The 21,074-nt window shown below is 45.9% G+C and overlaps 1 protein-coding gene across 17 annotated transcripts in view; it reads left to right on the forward strand.

The window, feature by feature from the left end:
- PITPNM2 (phosphatidylinositol transfer protein membrane associated 2) overlaps positions 1-21,074 on the forward strand; it is a 133,283-nt gene that overhangs the window by 102,880 nt on the left and 9,329 nt on the right. For 10 of the 17 annotated variants that reach the window (XR_010615517.1, XM_065692422.1, XM_065692425.1 and 7 more), the window contains 10 exons: positions 809-1,053; positions 1,542-1,731; positions 2,781-2,900; positions 3,279-3,490; positions 7,439-7,614; positions 8,002-8,172; positions 10,802-10,951; positions 15,832-15,996; positions 17,805-18,008; positions 19,740-19,888. Coding sequence is in view for 16 of the 17 variants with exons in the window: in XM_065692422.1 (XP_065548494.1) it covers positions 809-1,053; positions 1,542-1,731; positions 2,781-2,900; positions 3,279-3,490; positions 7,439-7,614; positions 8,002-8,172; positions 10,802-10,951; positions 15,832-15,996; positions 17,805-18,008; positions 19,740-19,888 (1,782 nt within the window). In the remaining variant the exon portion in view is untranslated. The remainder of the gene's footprint in view (positions 1-808; positions 1,054-1,541; positions 1,732-2,780; positions 2,901-3,278; positions 3,491-7,438; positions 7,615-8,001; positions 8,173-10,801; positions 10,952-15,831; positions 15,997-17,804; positions 18,009-19,739; positions 19,889-21,074) is intronic. The other 7 variants (XM_065692434.1, XM_065692433.1, XM_065692432.1 and 4 more) reach the window with 4 other exon arrangements.

The raw sequence follows: 21,074 nt of genomic DNA on the forward strand, positions 1-21,074 counted from the left end.
ACACAGCTCTTGTCTTCAGTGCTGCCACGTTTCACCTGCTTACAGTTTTATGGGAGTTTTTGTTTTACTTTCAGAATTCCTTCTGCTTAGGACAGTCATCACACTGAGGCTGTGTGTGTGCATTTGTGCATGAAGGAGTAGTCAGCTTCTCAGCTGTTGTGTCCAGGTGTATCTAATGCCCATTTCCATGAATTAAGCACATTCCTTCTTGAAGACAGTTCAGCTTCTTGGCAACAAATCTGAAGGTGTTACTCTAAAAACTCATCTCTCCTGTGTTTAGAAACCTGATTTTCAGTCTATGCTTCATTTAGGATCAGTTTAGGCTCTTGTGCTTGTGCCTGCGCTGTCCTTTGCCTTAAGTGCTTCTCTTCCCTCCCTTACTTTCTTCACTCCTCTCCACTGTGTTTGAAAGCAGGCATTTCATTCTAGGGTAGCTTTGTAAAGCAAATCAAGCTGAACTCTTTCGGTCTCTGTTCAAAAGGGCTCCATGCTTCTGGTCCTTTGGCACTGGTCCTCCTCACACTGCAACCACCTTTGTGTGTAGATCGCCCAAACTGAGCTTGGCATTCTAGATGTGGGCTTGCCAAGGCCTTGTATCATGGCTGATACCATTTCTCCTGGAAATATATTGCTTCACACATGTTTTTGCCTCATCCATGACAGGACTTGATGTGGATAGTGCATTGTGCAACCATGTGTGAGCTTGGGGAGAAAAAGGTGATAAAATTTGCCTAAAATGCACTTGGACCAAGTAAAACCTCTTTGGAAAATAAGCCTTTCTGCTGTGCTCTCTTTCTTTTCCATCTAGGATGAATCAGCACAGCCATTAATGCAGCCAAGTAAAATCCATGTCCTCCTCTTGGTACTCCATGGAGGGAACATCCTGGACTCAGGAAGCGGTGACCAGAGCTCTAAGCAAGGGGATGTCAACACCATCACGACAGTGTTTGACACAGTGATGAGGGTACATTACCCAGCTGCTCTTGGACGCATTGCCATCAGATTAGTCCCTTGTCCAGCCATCTGCTCAGAAGCATTTTCACTGGTGTCCAGGTAAGTTGATGCTGCTTTATCACAGACACTCTTTTCAATCTTGGCTTTGTTTTCCTTATTTGATTTATTTATTTGCTTCCCTGAAATGTTCTGCATATTGTACTGAAAGCTCTGACCATGCTTTGAGAGCGCACTTATTAATGTACTAGCGAGGCATTCAATCTCGATTTCATACTTAGCTGTAGTGAATACAGTAATCATGCAGCAAGAGTTCTGAGATTGATCTATTTTAATTAATCCAATAAATACTAAGGCTTTAATTCCTTGTCTGAGGGTTGTTCTGTTAATGTAAGTATGTTGTCCTTGAAGATTTACGTTTGATGTGAGGGAAAGATTTATTAAGCTCTCACCCATTCACGGTGGAATAAATGGCCTTTCTGTCTTGAGGCTTTCTTTAATGAACTACAGTAGTGACTGTACTTCTGCAGATGGTTTTACCCACTTTGTATGTAAGGCTGAATATTTCCAATGTCTCTTGCTCTCTCCAGCCTCAGCCCATATAGTTATGATGAAGGCTGCCTGTCCAACAGCCAGGATCACATTCCCCTCGCTGCACTCCCTCTGCTAGCAACATCATCCCCACAGTACCAAGAAGCAGTGGCCGCAGTCATCGTCAGAGCCAACCAGGCCTACAGCGAGTTCATCAGATCCCAGGAAGGCATGTCATTCAATGGCCAGGTGAGCCAGAGGCTGTTTATATAGCCACAATGAAAGGAAGAACAAGTGAAGCAATTTCCTTCTGAAGCTGTCTTTTCCATTAATCTCTCAGGAGGGATGGAAACATGACAGTGTTGAGCTGCAATAAGAAAGTGTTGTGCTTCCATTTCTTTCTTTCTGAGAGAGATTATTGCTTATGCTCTGTCTTGAACCTTTGGGATTCCAAGCAAAGCCTGCGCTTGTGTTCAGAAATGAAGCTACAAAGCTGTGAAGTTAATCAGTTTTCAGCATGACACACCTTTCCAAATCGGGAACGCTACCTTTGTTAGTAAACACGATCTCTCCTCCTGTTGCAAACAAGGCTGTTTAAAGATTCGTGCCTTTAAAGTACCTTCAGCAGCTCGTGCTGGAGATGTCACAGAAGTGGGTTTCTTTTTTGAGATTCTGCAGGTGCTGCACCCCATAAAAGACCATGACTGAGAGTAGCATTGTGGGCAGAGTGACTCTCTAGCCCCTCATGGGTTTGAGCTATTGGACTAGCCATCACATGGCACTGCTGTAGTGTGATTTATTCACCTTGAGCTTCTTCACAGCCAACTATATATGCCGGGGGACCCAGACAGCCCTCTCCTACCCAGGGGTCTCAGGGCTTTATTGTGGCTATCTGCGCAATACCCTTGGAGTCAGGACAGTGTTACCTCCTCAGGGTACAAACCGGGGGCAGAACACAGAGAATCTTGCCTGAAGTAACATGGAGAGCTGGCAAGGAGGGAATCAAGCTTGGTTTTCTGAGGCTGGAGTTAATGCTGTGACCAGTGCTCTGTGCTGCTTTCACTGCACTCCAGTCAGCTGGTGGGGACAGCCAGAACACATTAGCTGTGTTAGATAACGTGAGTCTGCAGGGTAGGTGTGGATGTTCATTGACTGAACAGTGTTACTGATGAAAGCACTGGGCATCCTGTTACTGCAGCTTTCCTAGGTATAATCCATCACTGTTCAACTGTTAGCTCTGAACTGAACATAAGGAGCTTTTTTTGCTTCCCCTGACCCACTTATGTTGCCTTTCTCAGGTCTGCTTGGTCGGGGACTGTGTTGGAGGAATCCTGGGATTTGATGCCTTATGCTACAGCAATCAAACTGTGTCTGAGAGCCAGAACAGCAGCCGGCGAGGGAGTGTTGTGAGTGTTCAGGTAATGGTGGCTCCCAGTGTCTACTGGGAATAGGTCTTCTGGCCACAGCATCTCCGTGGCCCCTGTTTTTCTAGGGATCCTTCCATGAAACAACAAAGTCTCTACTCCTTATTAATGGCAAACACGTGTCTTAAGATTCGTATGTGTCTCAGTTTGGGTGCATTTGCTCTGAACAGGGATACTTCACCCTCTGGTGTGAAGCATCACTCACACCTGCTTCACCCACACTCTTAGGAAGTGTTTGGTCTGAGATGCTGCATTGACCTCAACTGGATCTAGGGGTAGGTGGGGGAAAGAGGATGGAAGAAGAAGGTTATAATGTGGGTGTATTCCTGATTCAGCTGCTAGAGTGCTAAATCCGTATATTTCAAATCCTAGGACACCGACCTCCTGTCTCCTGGAATAACGGTGAATAACAGCTATTGTTCCAGTGGCTCTAATCTGGAAGCCAGCAGACACCTCAGTAGGAGCAACATTGATATTCCCCGTAGCAACGGAGAAGATCCAAAGAAGCAGCTGCCACGGAAAAGGAGTGATTCATCAACCTACGAACTGGACACGATAAAGCAGCATCAGGCCTTTCTTTCAAGGTAGGATGTTGAAAGAACAGAGCCAGCAATAGTCTGGAGCTGAGATTGGTGCATCTGTGAAACCCAAATGTTGCTTTGTCATTATGTGATAAGCAAGGTGGAGGAAAGTGTTCAGTTGAGATTAGAGGGATATAGATTTCAGTGTGTTGTATAGGCAGAAATAAAAAGAACAGCTCCCTTGTTGAGTGGCAGTGAGAGACTCCAGCTGCTCTCCTGCATCTGTATTACAATGGCAAGAAGCCCTTGACTTGACAGTTAAGGCAGTCAGGTAACTGCTTTTTTGCTGCAAGTGTGACATGGAGGTCATAAAGCAAATGTAGAAATCATGCAAGGGAAGATGGTGAAGCAGAGCTGGGAATCTAGTGTTGTATTAATCCCAAAGCATCTCTGAAAGCTGAGTTTTGAGTTGGCTGGCCTGTTCCTGGGAAAGGCAGGTGTAAGCTGAGTATCATTTAATTTTGGCCTATTTCAAGTGCGAGATTGAATCTCAGTGCCTTTTCCTGTTGCAGGAGCAGGTTTCTGCTGTCAAGGTGGCAGGATGCTCTGGATGAGACATCCTGAACCTGAGCTGGTTCATGGAGCAACCTCCAACTGTGCATGGGGATTGTTCTGTCTGTGTGACTATTTGCCAAAGCAATCCAAGTCCCCCATATGGAGCCGGGAGCCGGGATTGTATTCTGTCCCCTGCCAGGTCTGCTCCATGGCACCAAGGTCGTGTTTCAGATTCGTTACTGACTATCAAAGCCCCCAGTATCACCTTCCTGAGCTTCTTCAGGTGGACTTTCAGAAACACATTTGTTAACTGGTGCAGTTTTCAGAGCAGTCTTTCCATTGCTGCTGCTGGTTCAGCAGTGGTCCTGACACAGATGATGGATTGCAGTTTGTCATTTCAAATAGCTTTATCCTGGTCCTTCCTGCTCTGTCTCCAAAGGATTGTGCCTGCTCCCACCAGCACTTGGGGGTCCCTGGTGCTGTTCAGTGCACTGATGGATTGGTTCATCTTCTAGAGTTTCACTTTTTGTTAAATCTACCTTTAGATCTTAGGTCAGAAGTAAGTCTCTTCCTATAGCTCAAGAGCAAGATTCCCTTAGGAAAAGGGGCAGGTTGAAGCTGCTGTATGAGCTCTCTCTGCACCTCTTCCCCCCACTCCCTGGTGCAGGGGAGGCTTGGGTGCAGTGATTCACCCCTTTCCCTCCTGCATGACAGCAGAGCATTGCACCCAGACCTGTCCCTGGACCTTGTGCTTGCAGCCATCGTTACTGAGCAGCACAGCCATCAGCAGAACACCCCTTTGACCTCTCTGTCACCAAGTAATGATTTTCCCATATAAAACCCAAGCCTTGGTGTGCTGCGCTTTCATGAAGGAGACTGGCAGAGCAGAGCCAAGTTTTCCTAATGGGCTCAGACACAGAGGCCTTCCTGTCCATACCAATTGCAGATTTCAGCTTGTGCCAAAGACACTCAGTTTTATTGCTGTATCAGACCTACCCGCTGCTCTGGGGTAGTGCCCAGCGAGCCAGAGCAGCATCTGGAGATCACAATCGCACATTTATTTTTAAATTCAGTTCTTCTGCACAACTACATTATTTCTGGCTGTGCTGTACTTGTATTATTGTAAATGAGTTGATTTGCTTCTGAAATCCATAAGCTCTTGTTTAATTAATGTGCACAGTACATCTGCTGCTTTTTAAAGGGAGAATGGGGCACTGTAGGTTGCTTGGAGCATGACAGATTCAGAGTTCCCCTTGACTCTCATTTCTTTTGATTGCTTAAAAAGACCATCAAGCTCCCAGTAAAAGCAGAGAAGCTGTCCAAATTGCTTAGCAGTATGAGTGCTCTCGTTCTTTTCCGTTCCCCATGAAGAGATGCTATGGAAAGATGTGTGGAATACTCCAAACCCCCTTTGCATCCATCCTACCACCACACATCTGCCTTTCCTTTTGTGCCTGCGTTTGAAGCACACTGCTGTTGCCCTGTCTTTGGCAAAACTGAACATGTTCTGAATAACTTTGTATTCCTTCAACACAGCGAACTTAATGTATTGGAGTCTCGTCAGCTAAAATAATTGTAGCTCCCCTGAAGGTGTCTTGTTTTTAAACGTGTTTCAGAGTTGGGTGTCTTGGCAGTGTGATCTCAGGGAAGCTCGTTCACATCACACAAATGGGAACATGCTCGTTTTAGCTGTCACTGCTGTAACCTCCTGTTCCTCTCCCTTTTGACATCACTGTTTTGACTCTCCCTGATATCTGTGTCTGGCATAAGTAAGCTTGTCATTTCCCTGGGGTTGGTAATGGGGAGAATAGTGCCGTGCATGTGCATACGTGCACCTTTAGAGAATGCACAGCAGTGCGGCATGAGCAGAGAGTGTGTGAGCATCCGTTGGGAGGGGTGCTCATCAGAGGTGCTGTCTCTGGGAGTGGTGCATTATTTGCCAAAGCAGGAAAACAAAGTCTGAGTGAAACCCATTTTTCTTCTCAAATGTATGAGTATTTGCAGCTGCTCATTTATTGACTGGCTATCCCAGAGGAGTGTGTGTGAGCAACTGCTCCAGTGCTACACATTGTAGGGACTGAGCAGCCCTGTTTCCATGAGCGCAGCAGCGCTCGGACATCGCTGCTTTCAGAGGTGGCCTTGATGAGCAAGTGCTATTGCACACAGAGACATGGCAAGTGCTGGTGATCACCTGGGGGCGAGATGTGGGGCCACAGAGCTGTCAGATTTGCATCATTCCTGACTCCAGGCGAGTAAGCCCTTTATCCAGCCCAACTGCTGTCGTATCCATTGATCCTACATATTTCGTAGAACCTGTTCAGGTGCTTTTTAAAGTGTCTCCAAACACCCTGTTCAGGCACTGCTGGTACTCTGCCTTCAGCTACCACTTCTAATTATAACAAGAACCCAGCAGGGATGCTTCTGAATCTGTAGAACCTGGAGACTAAATGAAACTACAGCTTATTGCTTTTGGGTGGTAACAGGCGAATCTCAGAAACCCTTTTGTGAACCAGGTTATCAGTGTTACACGTCTGTCATTCGCTGTCTAATCCCAGATCTAGATTGCAAAGAAGCACCTCTTCCCTAACGTGGGGATGGATTCCCAGGATTTTCACCTAAGAGTTCTGCTGCTTCTTCCTCAGTGTCCAAGGGATGTGAATTTAAGTCTTTGTTAAGCCTGTGTTGAACTGCACAGCGCACAGGTTGAATTTTGCCAGCAGATTTGACACCTGAAAGAGGTGGGGAAAGCCAGACATGTTTTAATTAACTGTGTTAATTACCCCAAATTCCCATTCCCAGTGAATGCCATACACATGCACAGAAGCTGTTGTGAAAACTTGGTGCACAAAGATATTAGAAACACTGTTGCAGATTTTCATCTTTTTCCCTTTCTATTTTCTTTTTCCTTTTCAATCCTATAACATTTGTCCAACTACTTCCAAAAGGAGAAGTGGGTAAGCGCAGCTTTCCGTAACATTTGAGAATAAGGTGATGGAAGGAACTCAAATGTTGACAACCAGAAGGCATAGCAGTAATGTGTGTAATGGAGTGAATCACTGTAAGCCTGCTTTTTTCCCCTGCTACTCTAGTTATTTTGGCTTGCTGGTTATTTTATCTTGCAAATAGCTATGCTAGTAGCAGATTCTGACTAGAAGATTAGAGATTTTGACTCCTCAAAGAACAAGCATTTTGAGGAGATAGAACTGTGTAAATGAACCCACTTGAAGCTTGGATTTTACAGCCTGAATTGTGCACTAGCATAATGGGTAATGGGGTAATTGGGGGGACAGTTTACTGGCTAGTAAAACTACAGTACCGAGGCATGGTGGATTGATTGGCACAGTTTCTTCACTGAAGAGACGGAGATTATATTCACTGTCAATCACTAATCCAGCCTTCAATTATGAAACCACAGCCTGAATAAAAGGTTGACTTTCTTTCCTGTTCTTGTCCCAGTTTACATTCTAGTGTTCTGAGGAATGACCCGGGATCCAGGCGATCCAGTAGCTCTACTATGTTGGATGGAGGAAATATTGGAAAGTTTGAATTTGACATCACTGATTTCTTCCTCTTTGGTTCTCCCTTGGGTCTGGTTCTTGCACTGCGAAAAACTGTCATTCCAGCTCTTGACAGTAAGTCCTGATGTAAACTGCTGAGCTCACTGAGTGGATGGGGAAAGCGTCACCTGCTACAAATGCAGGATTTGATGAGACAAACTGGTAAAGACCAAACTTTATGTATGATATTTATTGCACCTTAAGGAAGCAGATCACGAAGTGCTCCAGCCAGTACCGATTGTACAGTTTAGTTAAAATGTGCTTCCAAATGTCACAAATACGGGGCAATGCTTGAGTCTGTAAATACTGTAGTAAATTGTTTCAATTGACTAAACTGAAAGATGATAAATCCTTTGCACTGTTTGTTCAACAAAATAGTCGTCCTTTTTACAGACAAATATTTGCTATACTCTAACAAATAACCTACTGATACTTGAAGGCTTTTTTTCTTCATCTTTTCAGTCTTTCAGCTCAGACCAGCTTGTCAGCAGGTCTATAACCTGTTCCACCCTGCAGACCCATCTGCTTCACGCCTCGAACCTCTTTTGGAGAAGAAGTTCTACCTTTTGCCACCCTTTAATATTCCCCGTTACCAGAGGTTCCCGCTGGGTGATGGCAATTCTGCTGTGCTGGGTAAGTCACTTTGGATGCTTACTAGCTGTCTAAAGGGTTATGACTACGTTTTATATGAAATTATCAAAGCAATTGGGAATGACAAGAAAGAGAATTGGCCTTATAATGTTAGCCTTATTCCTGAGTTACCAGAAAAGGTAGTTTTCTTCCAACAAAATCAGTGCCCTGTGAGCCGTATGCCCTTGATTTCTCACAGAAAGGCCATCAGCTGCTGAGAGTCATGATGTGGTGACCTCTCTGTGAAGTTTTACACCTAAGCTGGTGCTTGTGATTGGGACTGAATGAAACCTGATTAACTTGGTAAAGTTTAGGACTTTAATGGAGGGCCAGTGAAGACTGGAAGCAGCAGAGTCAACAGTGAAGATGAGATGATTTACTTGGTTGCAACTTGTGCTTTTTCATTGGACAGGCTACTGCAGATTAGTGGGCTGGTGTCAGTGCCTTGCCCATGCCACCTTGCCCATGAGGCACTGTCTTGTAAGATACCTAGGATTCCTCTCCCATCAGTGGCCTCTTCACTTGCTCTACCCCAATTGCAGCAGTAACAAAGTCTGAAATGGCTGTGTGCATGCCCTTTTTGCATTCGAAACAGTTAACTGTGTCCTGACCATGCCCTGCCTCAGCTCCCATTACATCAGTGGATCTAATAAACTAAATTCTATTTCCTGCCATCTTCACCTCACTCCTGTGCCTGGACTCTCATGGTCTGTTGCCATTTCAGTGCAGGCTCTCATTGCAAGGAGCTCTCGGGGAAGCTCACCACTGTGCAGAACTAAATTTGACCTTTCTGCTTCACCTAAAGCTTTCCTTCCCTGCAGGGTCAGGCCTTTGGGGCAGGAAGAATAATTGCACTGTAATTTTTCCCTTGCTAGAGGTTGTTAGTCAATGGCTAGTTAAAGTCAACGTTATAACTGAGAGTCACTACTATAAAACCAGACTTACAACACACAAGAAATCATGCTGGCAAACCAGAGAGTATCAAAGCCACCAGCTAGAAAGATGGGAATTTGGTGGTTGGTTTTTTTCCCCAAAGCTCTGGTAGCTTTCCATTTGTTTAGTATTTGAATCATGCAGGACTAAATGAAGAGGAATATATATCTAGAGTGGAATCATTCTGGTGATGCTCTGCACCATTTTAGAATTGAAAATCCAAAGCAGTGCTCTCCTATGTATCAGCGTCTTTAAAGCTTGTCTTGTGATTGCTGAATCTGGAGGTCTGATTTGTTAAATGGGCATAAACTAAACCCCATGTTCAAGAAAGTGAATAAGATACTTTCTGCAGGCCCCACTCACTAGTCAAATTTAGCAAAGATCTTGCTGCAACACCACTTAAAAATGGAACCACCCACAAGTGCATTTGTACAACAGCTCAGGGAATCTATAGCAACTCGAAAAGCAGTTTGCTTTTTGGGTGTATTCTAGGTATTAGCAGCAAGTGGCTCCTTAAAAATAAATATAAAAAATAATCCTAAACATCTTACCTTCTTCCTTTTAAATACCTTTCAAAGCCCCTGTTCTCACTGAAACCAGAGGTAGAAGCCCCGTTGACACCGTGTTCTGGTTATCAGTCTATGCAACAGCAGGGATCTTACTAGTTTGCTGTGCTTCCCCAGACCTTTGAGTTGTCTATGTGTAGAGAGATGCTTGCTACGTAGTGGAGAGGAGTTAAACAGCAATTAGCTCAACTATGAGAAGAGTAGAGTGATTTCAAAACTCTCTCCAGATTTGAGCCTTGTTACTTTAAGAGGAGATGCTGCTCTGCTTCATGAATAAAACTGGCAAAAAGCAACTCTAAACTCTTCTTGTGTAAGACAAAACCTCTTCGTTTGCTTATTCCAAAGTAACAGGCTCTTCCTTTCCTTTAGAGCCAGAATTTCACTGTTGATTTCCACATTACCCACAAGGACTGTTCTAACCACGATTTGCAAAGCCTCTACTGCAGGGCGCTCCAGGAAAGTTAATTGCTGCTATAATTAAGCTATATGATTTGATCATCGCGTAAAATTCAGGTGCTCAGTTATAATTAGTTATGTACAAAGCCTCCTGTAACACTGTCTGTGCATATTTCCTCATGCAGATAGCTGGCTTTTTACAGTCCACGATTCAGAAAGCCTCTTAGACATTGTATATTTTGTTCATTTTCCCATCTGTACTAAATGTTGGGTCTCTGTTTCATTACAACCGACTTGCAGAGTAAAATGAAATTCACATCCCTGCTTACTCCTGTGCTTTGCACTGTGTAGGATGTGAGTCTGAGTCAAGTAAATCTCCCCTTACAGCATACTTTTTTTCCCCTCGTAGTAAAAAGATCTCTCTGGATCTGCTGGGTATTTATGGATTCGACTCATTGGAGAAGCTGGTTAAGAGGACTCCCTTTTCTTTTGTTGTTGAAATGCCATCGTTGTGCTCTCCTCTGCTACCAGTTAAACTCTCTGATGTGGGTCTATTTGGAAAGTCACCCATGTCTTTTTTCTTTCATGCTATTTGAAGGTTGTCTTTTCATTGAAGACTCATAGTTGAAGTGCTCAGTTGCAACTGTTTGTATGTTAACACGTTGTGGCCACATGTCTGTTGTTCTTTGTCCTTCTGGTTTTGTTTTGTTTTGTTTTTTTTCCCCATCTACTTCTAGTTGAGACAATCCAGAACAATCCCATCCTCCTCATGGAAAGTAGCCCTCTGGGTGCTCTCCAGCACCAGGACAGCTTCATGGAAACAAGTATCCCCGTTCCCGTACTGAATTGGCAAGATGTTTCCAATAAAAGTGCTGGTTTTGCTGAGTGTGTGTAATCTACACTTTTGTATTGTCTGTGGTGTTGGGTACTTGGGGTGTTATTTGGAGATCATACTGTTTGCCTCCTGGAGTTGAAATCTTCATGCTGTGTCTCAGGCTGTGCCACATGAAATAACCACTTGGGATCATGCTTGGGTCTGGGAGTAAAGAACAAGTTGGGGTTAAAACCTCTGCCCCATCCTAGAAGGGGGAGCTTCTGCCATTTCATTACTTTGTTCCCTCTGTGGTGGCTGTGCTGCTGGAAAGAGGCTTTGGCACAGAGATTCCTGGGGTATCCCTGCTCGTGTGGTACATACAGCAGGATCCCCTGGGAAAGGGTTGACTCCCCAGCAGTCAGCCACACTGCTCCATGGCCAAAAGCCCACTTAACATCTCTGTCATACCAGATTTTGTCCATTTGAGTGTTTTATGTTTGGAAATCCTTGTGGCTCTGCCAAATACAGTGACTGAGGCTTTCAGACCCCAGGGTGGTTCTACGTGTTGGCTCTTTAAAATTCATTTCTTGACTTCAAAGCAAAGTTCGGTGCATTTGTTTTGCCTTATTTTCCACCATAATTGCTGCATGGCCTCATTTATCCTGGTTGTGGCTGGTGCTACATCTGTGATTTCAATGAGATTTGACTTCATTTTAGTTTCTTCCTCCCCGTGTGTCTTCCTTGCCCGTTCTCACCCCTTTCACAGTGTTGTGCATTGAGAGCTTGGTTCTGCTTCCTTGTCTTTAACAAGCTGACTGCTCATGAGCAGCCTGGTACGTTTTGTGGTCATACAGGATGGCAACATCGCTGACTATTCTGGATAGTCTCTCCCTTTGTCTTTAGAAGATGGAGATGATCTTTAGGTATGCAGTTGCCATGTTGCCTGTGCTGTGATGTTCTGTAACAACGCAGAGGGAAAGGATCTGGTCCTATTAATTAATCACTTTGGAGGTCACTGATGAAATGCCATTTAAGTGTCATCTGACACTTTCCTGCTCTCAAGATGGAGCTTTTAGAAGCTTCTCTGCTTTTTACCTTGTGTGTCAAGAACCACAGTGTGGCCAAGCAGTGCTTGGCTTGACTGTAGCTGGTGCTGAATCCCAATTGTGGGAAATTTCCAGTGCCCAGTGCTGACCAGTGACTCCAGTGCAAGCAGGGTTTGGCCTGTGCTGAGCAGCTGGCTGCCTTTCCTGTTTTGTTATTTTCTTATTTTTATTGAACTTGACACATTTTTGATGCTTTCAGTATTTCCTGCTTTGGTGCCACAGCTCAGCCTGCAAATAGCACATACTGAAATCTGCCATTCAGATACCCCAAGGACTTAAGGCAGAGCCAGCAGTACATTAAGAGGATGGCCTGGTGTTGTTCACTTAGTGGGAAACAGTTAGTATACTCTTACTGAGTATGGACAAATGAGTCCCTAAATGAAAAGGCACAGCACTGAAATGAGTATTAAAGATCCATAGGCAGGCAAAAAAGAGGTGATTTTTCTTCTTATGTCACCGCTTCTGCAGGTGCAGTTCAATCTCAGCTCGTTGCAGTGGCCTGACCTGTGTGTGCTGCTGAGCAGTGGCAGGTCCTGTGCTGGGAGAGAGGGTGCTCAGGGCTCTGCTCAAGCCAGGTCTCCTCTTCCTGAAGCTTCCTTGTTCTGATAAAGTCTGCCCGCAGACACAGTCCGAAGTACACTTCAGCCAGTGCAGTAAACCAGGAGCACCTCTGTCCTTATCTAGTGCCATAAAGGAACAGCCAATCTTGATGAAAGTCTTGTTACTGCTTGGCCTGGTCCAGCCATCTGACTTCACCCTGGGCTCAAAGTGCTGCCTGAAAAACATCCCTGTGATTGTCATCCCACTGGGGCTGGGGATGCCGCCTCTGCTGTGCAGAAGATTTCCCTTTAGGAGCATTTGCAAGTGCTGGGGTCAGTTTGTGCCGATGTGGCAGCATCTGTGACATCCCACCCTGGTCACTGCACTCCGCAGGAAAGCCCCCTTGGCTTCAAAATGGCAAGAGCAATGCTGCACAAGGGATTTGGTGCAAACAATACACAGAGCTTAGGATCTATGTTGTATGGGTTCTGGTTTTTCTGCAGGTCAGGTCCTGGGGTTTTATCTGGAAGTCACTGCAGCTTTGGGGGGCGGAAGCTTGGATGAAGGGGCAGTAATGCATAAACCAGATTTTCTGTCCACACTTCCTGCCCTGCCTTTTCCTGGCCCTCATGTTTTCTTAGAAACTGGCCTTTTTCCAGCATAGAGGGTATGTAGCTTAGGAAAAGGGAGAAACACAAGAACAACCCCAGTGGTCTGGAGCACGGGAGCGCTGCTGTGGGGTTACACTTCATCCCCTGCAGAGCAGATTCCTGCCACCAACATGAGCAATACTAAACTGAACAGTTCAGTTTAAAGCCTAAAACAGTTTAGGCTTTAATAGGAGTGAATATTACTCCTCTGGTGGCATTAGCCATGATAGTGTTGGAAGGGCTGTTGTGGCTGGGTGGTTTTGCTTCAAACTCATTGTACTCAAAAAATCCCCAGTCAAGCCCAGGAAAGCAAGACTGGCTAAAAAGAGCAAGCCCAAAATGCGCATTTTGTCCTTAAATCACTCTATTTTTTGGGATCTCAAAACAGGAGGTAAAATTCAGGCAGAGCTAAGTGAAGACATGCTAATGGAGCTGAAACCATGATCATCCCAGGCAGCACCACATTTGGCCCAGCCTTTTCTCCTGGGTAGTATTGCTGTTGTAGAAGACTAGACTCTAGTGTGTCTTCCAGCTGCTTCCTCATTCGAGCCACAGATGTTTTATGTTTAGGGGAGAGGAAGACGTTCAGGCTTTGCTGGTAAGTGTTAGTTAAACCTGAACCTGGAATTCTCCCTAGCACAGACAAAGACAAACCTCTCCTTGCATCTGACCAAGTTCAGGAAAGCTGATGGTCATTATCTGCATTACAGCTGTGTTGGGGTACCCATTTGATGTGACATAAGTGCAGAAGGATCTCACCATCTATACAGGCAAGGTAAAGGAAAGGAAGGGATAACTAAGGAGGAGATGAAAGGGTGGTCCCAGGTCATATAGCAGTGGGAATGAGACCTTTTACCCTTGAGATCTTCAAGGGGTTGAATGCAGCTCCTGGCTTGGCTCATGTTCTCAGAGTGCACCCTCTGCTTGAATTGTCTCCTCTTGCTTGTACTTGCAGCAGTAAGAAAGCTGTACCGGCCTGGTGGGGCTGGCTGGATTGCGGATGCTGGTAGCACCCTTGACAGCCAGCAGCTCAAGGCAAGGTGAAAAGAGGAAGAAAGTGCTGAGAAAGTGATCCTGGTAATGGCCTTTCAGGCACAACGTGTGTGCAGCTCATGGTCAAGTCAGGCTCCTGCTAAGGCTCAGATCTTGCAGTCCATGAAGCTTTTACACAGAGCAGCTTGTGGCCTGATTTTCCCTGCAGAGAACAGACCTCTTTTCTCGACACTTTAGCCTCAAATTTTCTGCTTCATACGTCCCCTTTCCCTCTGCTGCAGCAGTATTTACGTGGGCACACGCTGCTGCTGCAATCCAAGAGGTCAGAGGCAGCAAATCAGTAGCCCCAAGCAAAAAAGATGGATGCTAAAATAAACCAGTTGCCGAAACAACACCCTGTGTCAGCCGCATACTTGGGATTAAATCCAGGGATATCTAAACTGGCTGAAATAGGTGGAAGATGTTGGTGTGTGGAAGTAATGTACCTGCATTCCATGTGGCATCTACTGCCTGGCTGATCCCTGGGAATAAAGTTCAGATGCTGCTCCTCAGGTACAGCAGAGATGGGCAACATTAGATAGTTAGCTTTGCTTTTGCATGTTAGTGTCATGCTGGTGCTGCCTGCTGTTGAGTACTTGGCATTGGCATTACAAACCCTCAGCAGTGTAGGATCTTGGGGTATCCCAGAGACACTCAATTCAGCCTTGCAGCATCTACAGAGGAGTGAATGAATGCTCTTACCACTGTTACAGAGAGACAAGTGAAATGCAGATTTTATGTGACTTTCAGCAACTCACGGTTTGCTAGTCCTGAGCATTTGAGGTCCATTTCCCTCCAGTACGTATGTAAGGCCTATGTGAGCATGACTTCAAATCCTCCCTTTGTGTATTTGTGTACTAAAGGGATAGGCCACACTTGGTAAACCTCAGGTTGGGATCTATATATCTAGACTTGCACATTGTACAAAAGAAGCTCTGTTTTCACAGAGGCCGAGCACTCCCCAGTCCACCAACACTGACTGGAGATGTAAGTGCTCAGCACCAGGCTCCTTTCTTTCAATAGCCCTTCCTTTAGTTTCATGAGCATTGGCTGTATCCATTAGCAGTAAAATAAGAGTTCAAGTTTAGTCCCTGCCAGGCATGGAAATGTTTTCTTGGTTTTATTTTTCCTTTTTAGCATTAATGCTTCTATCTTGGAGATGTTCCTTTAAGTTTAAACTCTTCGAGAATACAAATATCCCCTCTCTAAGGCTGTTTCTTGTTGTTCTCCTTACCTCAGTTATTTTGTCTCAGTGTGAATATATGAAGTTGTGTATATTCACATCTGTATGTATGACACACGCTTGTTATTGCTGCTTGAGTACGTCTGCCTGGATTTTTCTTTGGGGTTTTGGATTTGCTTTTTGAGCTCCTTATTTTGCTTCTCTCGATCAAAGACTGCTCCTCCAGCCACGTCTCTTTGCCTGCTGCGGTGTTTGCTTTCTTTCCAAACCAGAGCTCTGATGAAATGTTTTTTGTGGGGTTTTTTTTTTTTCATTCCAATCAGTTCTGAAAGGGTTTTTGCACCTTACCAGCCTTGTTTGCCTTCTTCCTCCCCTCGAGTTCATCTTGCCCAGCCTCTGTCTGTTGGTCTAACATTTTGATTTCCCTGTTTCAACTTTGTAGCAGATGTTGTTCAGTCTCATGGTGCCGTCTTCATGGAAAGCACGTCCCTGTCCACCCCCATTTCAGCCCCTCAGTTCAGGGGCTTCCGGAGAGCCAGTGAGATCAGCATTGCCAGCCAGGTCTCAGGAATGGCAGACAGTTACACTGCTTCCAACATAGCCAACAGTAAGTGTTTCACCCCCTCCGAGACTCTCGCATCGCTCCTGCAGCACCACGCACTGGGCCAGAGCCACACAGCTTCTGTCTGTCTGTCTGTCTGTCCGGGTTATGCTTTCCATTATTAACAAAGAGTTGGAATTATTCCGCCTTCTCCTGGATTTGCCATAGTCAGTGCCATGTGTTACCGTATCTCCTGGAGGAACAGATGATGTATTTGATTATGATACAGGGGCTACCGCTGTGTTATGCATGTTGGACTGTGCTGGTGATGTTTTTCAAAGAGATGTAATGATTGATAACTCTGAGCACCATTTGGCTGCTGTGCGTGATGAGGGTTAATCCAAAGGGATGTTTCCGTGCTGCCATTGGTAAGTCGTGCAGAACTGGTAGGGATCAGCACTACCAGATTGATAATGGAGGGGCTGGCATGTGGCTTGATGTAGATCATTAAATGTGGCTCATAGAAATGGGGATGAGTAAGAAAGACAAGAACAGGTTTAGATTATTTCTCTGCATTAGAAATTTAGCTCTTTGGTAGCCAACAGCGAGGCTCAGAGTCAGCCAGTCATGACCCATATCCCCGAGCCAAATGAGGAATAAAAGGAGGGGGGTTTATTGTTACTTTTCCCAAGACCTGTATAACTTCCCAGCTGATACAGTGGAGAACAGCCTTTGTTAACAGTTCAGCCCCTTCTTCATTCCAGCTGAGGTGTAAGATGAACAGTCTGTGTCTTCAGGGACCTCTGATAACTGCTGAAAACCAAACAAATTAAATAAACCCCAAACTTCAGCCCAAACTCTTGTTCCAGGATGCAGCAGAAATTCAGAGAATCTCCATTCCTGGCACATCAGACTGCAGGGCCAGGAATGACTTAACTTCACAATTGCTGAGGTTAATAACACTCCCTGAGACAAGTGTTAGTTCCTGTGGGTGCTGCTCAGGGGCTACTGTAACTTCTTGCCCTGTTTGAGGCAGCACTTGGCAGCGGGAATAAACTCCCTGTGCTCTGACACATGAGGTTTTTCTCTTCCAAAGCACATCCAAGAGCTGACGCTGCGCTCCCTGTGTGCGTTCTTACGTGTGTCCTGGTAAGACATCTTACCAAGTGCTTGCTAATACTAATCTGCTTGGGGAAGAAGGCTCCTGGGGGGAGAAGGTGTTTGTTTTGTGCTGTTTCACACCTACAGAGAGCGGCCAGGATGAGAAATGCTGGGGGGGGGGGGGGGGGGGGGTGTGGTTGTTCCTTATGAAGTGTTTATACCAGAGTGATACCTAAAGGCCTGCGTGATGCAATGGAGGGATCCTTCCTCTGGCAGGTGATGCAGGATCAGGCCCACATGATGCTCATGTCTCTCTGCTTTCCTCATGCTCTCACCAATTATTTAGCTCCTGGTTGTGTAATTTATTCCTTCATGCACTTCACAGCCATCAAAACCTGTTTCTGAGATCAGAGAGGAAGAGTCCAGCCTTGACTCCATGTGCAGCATGCCCCGAGGCTGTCACAGCCCCTTCCTTCACCTCCTGAGTGCTGACATGTCCTCTGAGCCCTTGCTCTGGCTTTGCAGCTCTTGCGCTCAACCTTATTAGCACGGTGGTAATGTGAAGCCATGGCATTGAGGGCTGGATGTGTTCCCTGCTGTCGCACGGGGAGAGCCGGAGGAAGTGCAGAGGGCCACCACAGAACCATGGCTCCCTCTCAATGCAGTTCCTTTCCACTATGAATCTCTGCAGGATGAAAGATGTGTTGCCTGCATCATGTGTGTGCTGTAATAATAAGTGTTATTTCTACTTCTTTTCATTTTATTCTTTTTAGAAACCAAACACCACCTTAATCATTGCAGAGGGCTTAGCCTTCTGTCCCAACTTGCCCTCCCTCACAAATCCCCTACTCAAACCTCATCCAAGAAACATAGGCAGCATAAACACGAAACCCCTTCGAAGGGAAGAAAGCTCAAAGGGCTGTGGAGTCAGGCTGCAGACTGCATTCTTCGGATACCCGACCTGGACATCAAGACAGGTATTCTGGAGGCATCCGCTCTGGTCGACCTCTTCTCTCATTCAGTAGTCACAGAACTCCACAGCAAATCTGCGCGCTTTCACTGAGGCACTTGCAATTTCTGATTGCATTTTAACAAGTGTTTCTGTCACTTTGCTCTGAAGATCCATCATAACACAGCTAACAGCTTGGCAAGAGCAGGTCTTCTTCCGAGCAGAGCTGTGGGGACAGCGCTTCTGCCTCCACCACTGTCTTTTAAGCATGGAAGAGTAAATCCTCTTTGCTTCCTATGAAGAATCTGAAATTACCTAAGCTGGGGACTTGCATGAGAAATGAAAGGTTGGGACACGACCAGGAGCTGCCACTTTGGAAGACAGAGAGTCAAAAATGGCTCTGGTGCCTATGTGCTCTGGAAAAGCCATGTTGGTCCATCAGTGCCTTTCTGCTCCTTCCCATGGCTCTTGGGAAACACAAGAGCTGTTAGGGCCTGGGCTGGGCCATAGGGATGTGCTGATGCAATAACCCTCTGCATGTTCCTATGGTGGGAGCTTTGTACAGGTCTCTGGAAAGAGCTGGTAGGACCATTTTTTCGGTTCAGGACTTGTGCTCATTACCAGCTCATTGCCCTTAACAAGAGGGGTTTGTTGGATCATACCTTATACCTGCAGCTTTCCTGGAAGTCCATAAAAAGGAACATTGTCACAGTAAAAAAAGAAGCTTGAGAAAGCCCCATCTTGCAACCTGCATGCAAACACAGCTCCTCTTTTACTCTCTTGCTCTGATCCATCTTCTCTTTCCATGGCTGCTTTTCCAGGCCGGAGCACACAGGGGTTGAGGACTCCTCACTGCTGGGAAAGAAGCCTTATCTTTGGGATGTGAGGCTTTGGACTGAGCCATGCTCATTGCTAGGAGGTCGGACAGGATGTGTGCATGGGCAGAGTTGAAGTGTGGTGGTGTCCCATGGGTGAACAGTGGCTGTTGGACACTTGCGTGCAGGTCATTGACTCCCTGAGGGAGGAACTCTTCTGTCTTGTCTATAACCTTCCCCCTCCAAAATCCCATTGAATAAAGTCCCGGCTCTCCCAGATCCTTTTCTTGTTGGCCACTGCAGAGGCTGGGCTGGATGTCTCAGCTGCCTGCAGTGTGGTAACCCAGGATGGTAACAAGGACTTGCTGGGGACTGCCAATCCTGGCAGCATGTGCCATATATCCTGCCTTTTGGTGCCTTTTAGCGCCTTTCAGCATCTCACATGGGCTCCCACTGTTCAGATTCTCTTTAGTGTGACCAGTATCTGGGTGCTATTCCTTGGTGAAAGCTAAAGGAGTTGGAAAGTGGGGCTGGAGAGAGCCTGGGCATGTCTTGTGGTGGGCAGAGCACACACGTCCTTCCTCCCACAGCTCCAGGGAGATGCACTTCTGCCTTATATTTTGCCATGTGGATTCCCATTGCACATGAGCCTTTGACCCCTTCTCCATGGTCTGGACTAACAGCTAATTAATACCTGCCCTCCAGTGCCTTCCTGTTTGTTTAAATAAAGGAGAGCTCAAGTGTTGGTGCCCCTCTATGTTCCTCCCTTGGTTTGAGCAAACACAGCCCTGGGTTGATTGTTCCCTCTTAGCAGTGCAACCAGCCAGGGAGCAGCCTCCCAGTGTACCTGGAGTGAGGAGCCAGAGCCTTGCAGTACCATTTGTGATGGAGACTGCGCACGCATGTGAACCCCCTTTGTCTGAACAAGGCTTTTTTGCTTCTAGTTGCTGCCAGGTGGTGGGGAACCAAGAGGATTGACTACGCTCTCTACTGTCCTGATGCTCTGACGGCTTTCCCGACAGTCGCTTTGCCACATCTCTTCCATGCGAGCTACTGGGAGTCCACAGACGTTGTCTCTTTCCTGCTGAGACAGGTACAGTTGTCCTCCCTCCCTGCTCTCCGTTGGGCTGAACAATATTTCAGGCTGTTTTTCCCACTGCATCTTCCATAACTCTCATTGATGCTTAGAAATGAACAAAACCCCTTTGCGACTGCAGATCCATTTTCTTCCCCTTCTTTTTGTTCCTCACCTGTGTTGTTAATGGAGCCGCACATGTGCAAACCTCATGGACATGTGCTGTTATACCTGGTTAGTTTGGGCCTGGGTTTTATCTTCAGAGGACGTTTCAGATGGGCTCAGCAGGTAGCCATGGAGTGAGCCCAGGGCTGTTTCCCATCACATCACAGTGGCATCACTTGTTTCTTGAAGTGAGTGGTTCTCTGTGTGTGCACATTTGGATCTCATGTCTGAAACTTAAAGGAAACTTCTCAATGTAGACATAAAATTAGCACTAAATACAGTAAAACTAAAAGAGAAGTTTTGCAGGAATTTGACATGAGGTGATCAGCACAGTTTGGGTCTCCATTTTTGCCTTATAACTTACTGTGGTCTCTAGGAACTCAGCTCATCGTCAGTGCATTGGGATTTAGTCCTCAGTCCTCCAGTACAAAGCGGTTCTCCTGAGGCTATAGGTAAATGGGGATTGCTGGTGTCTGGAGTCTGACACCTCAGATTGGTACCATCTCTGTTTGGCCTGAGATTTGAATTTACTGTTTAAAGTGAGGTTTTCCTAAAAGGAATATTCTTCCTTCAGTTCCTTGGGAATGAGGAGTTATTTTCCTTACAAAGTATAAACCCCTCCAGAGAAGGGTATTTTGAGTACAGAAATGGAAAAGACGAAACTAAAAGCAACCCTGTGGATTGTGCTGCCCACTTTGGTGCTTGGCTTTGCTTTGTGTTAGCTCAGCTGTTGAGCTGTCCCTGCTCCTTTCCAGCCTCCTCGACTGCAGCTCTCAATTATTTATGATTCTGTTGGCAAACTTGCTTTCAGTGCTGCCTTCCAAACGGTGTGAGAACCATAAACAAGAGATGTCAGTGCTGGTGGCAGCTGAGCAGTGGTGATAATCCAGGGAGACCCTTTCTTCCCAATAGTATCTAGCCCAGCAAGACACCTGTGAGCTTGCACAGACCTCGATGTGAAACCCCACACCTGCATCTAACTCAGCCTAAATTGTGCATGAGTGGGAAGAGTCACAACAGTCTCATACAGAGAGTGCTC

The sequence above is a fragment of the Lathamus discolor genome, chromosome 12 (assembly GCF_037157495.1).
Source record: "Lathamus discolor isolate bLatDis1 chromosome 12, bLatDis1.hap1, whole genome shotgun sequence".
Lineage (NCBI taxonomy): Eukaryota > Metazoa > Chordata > Aves > Psittaciformes > Psittacidae > Lathamus > Lathamus discolor.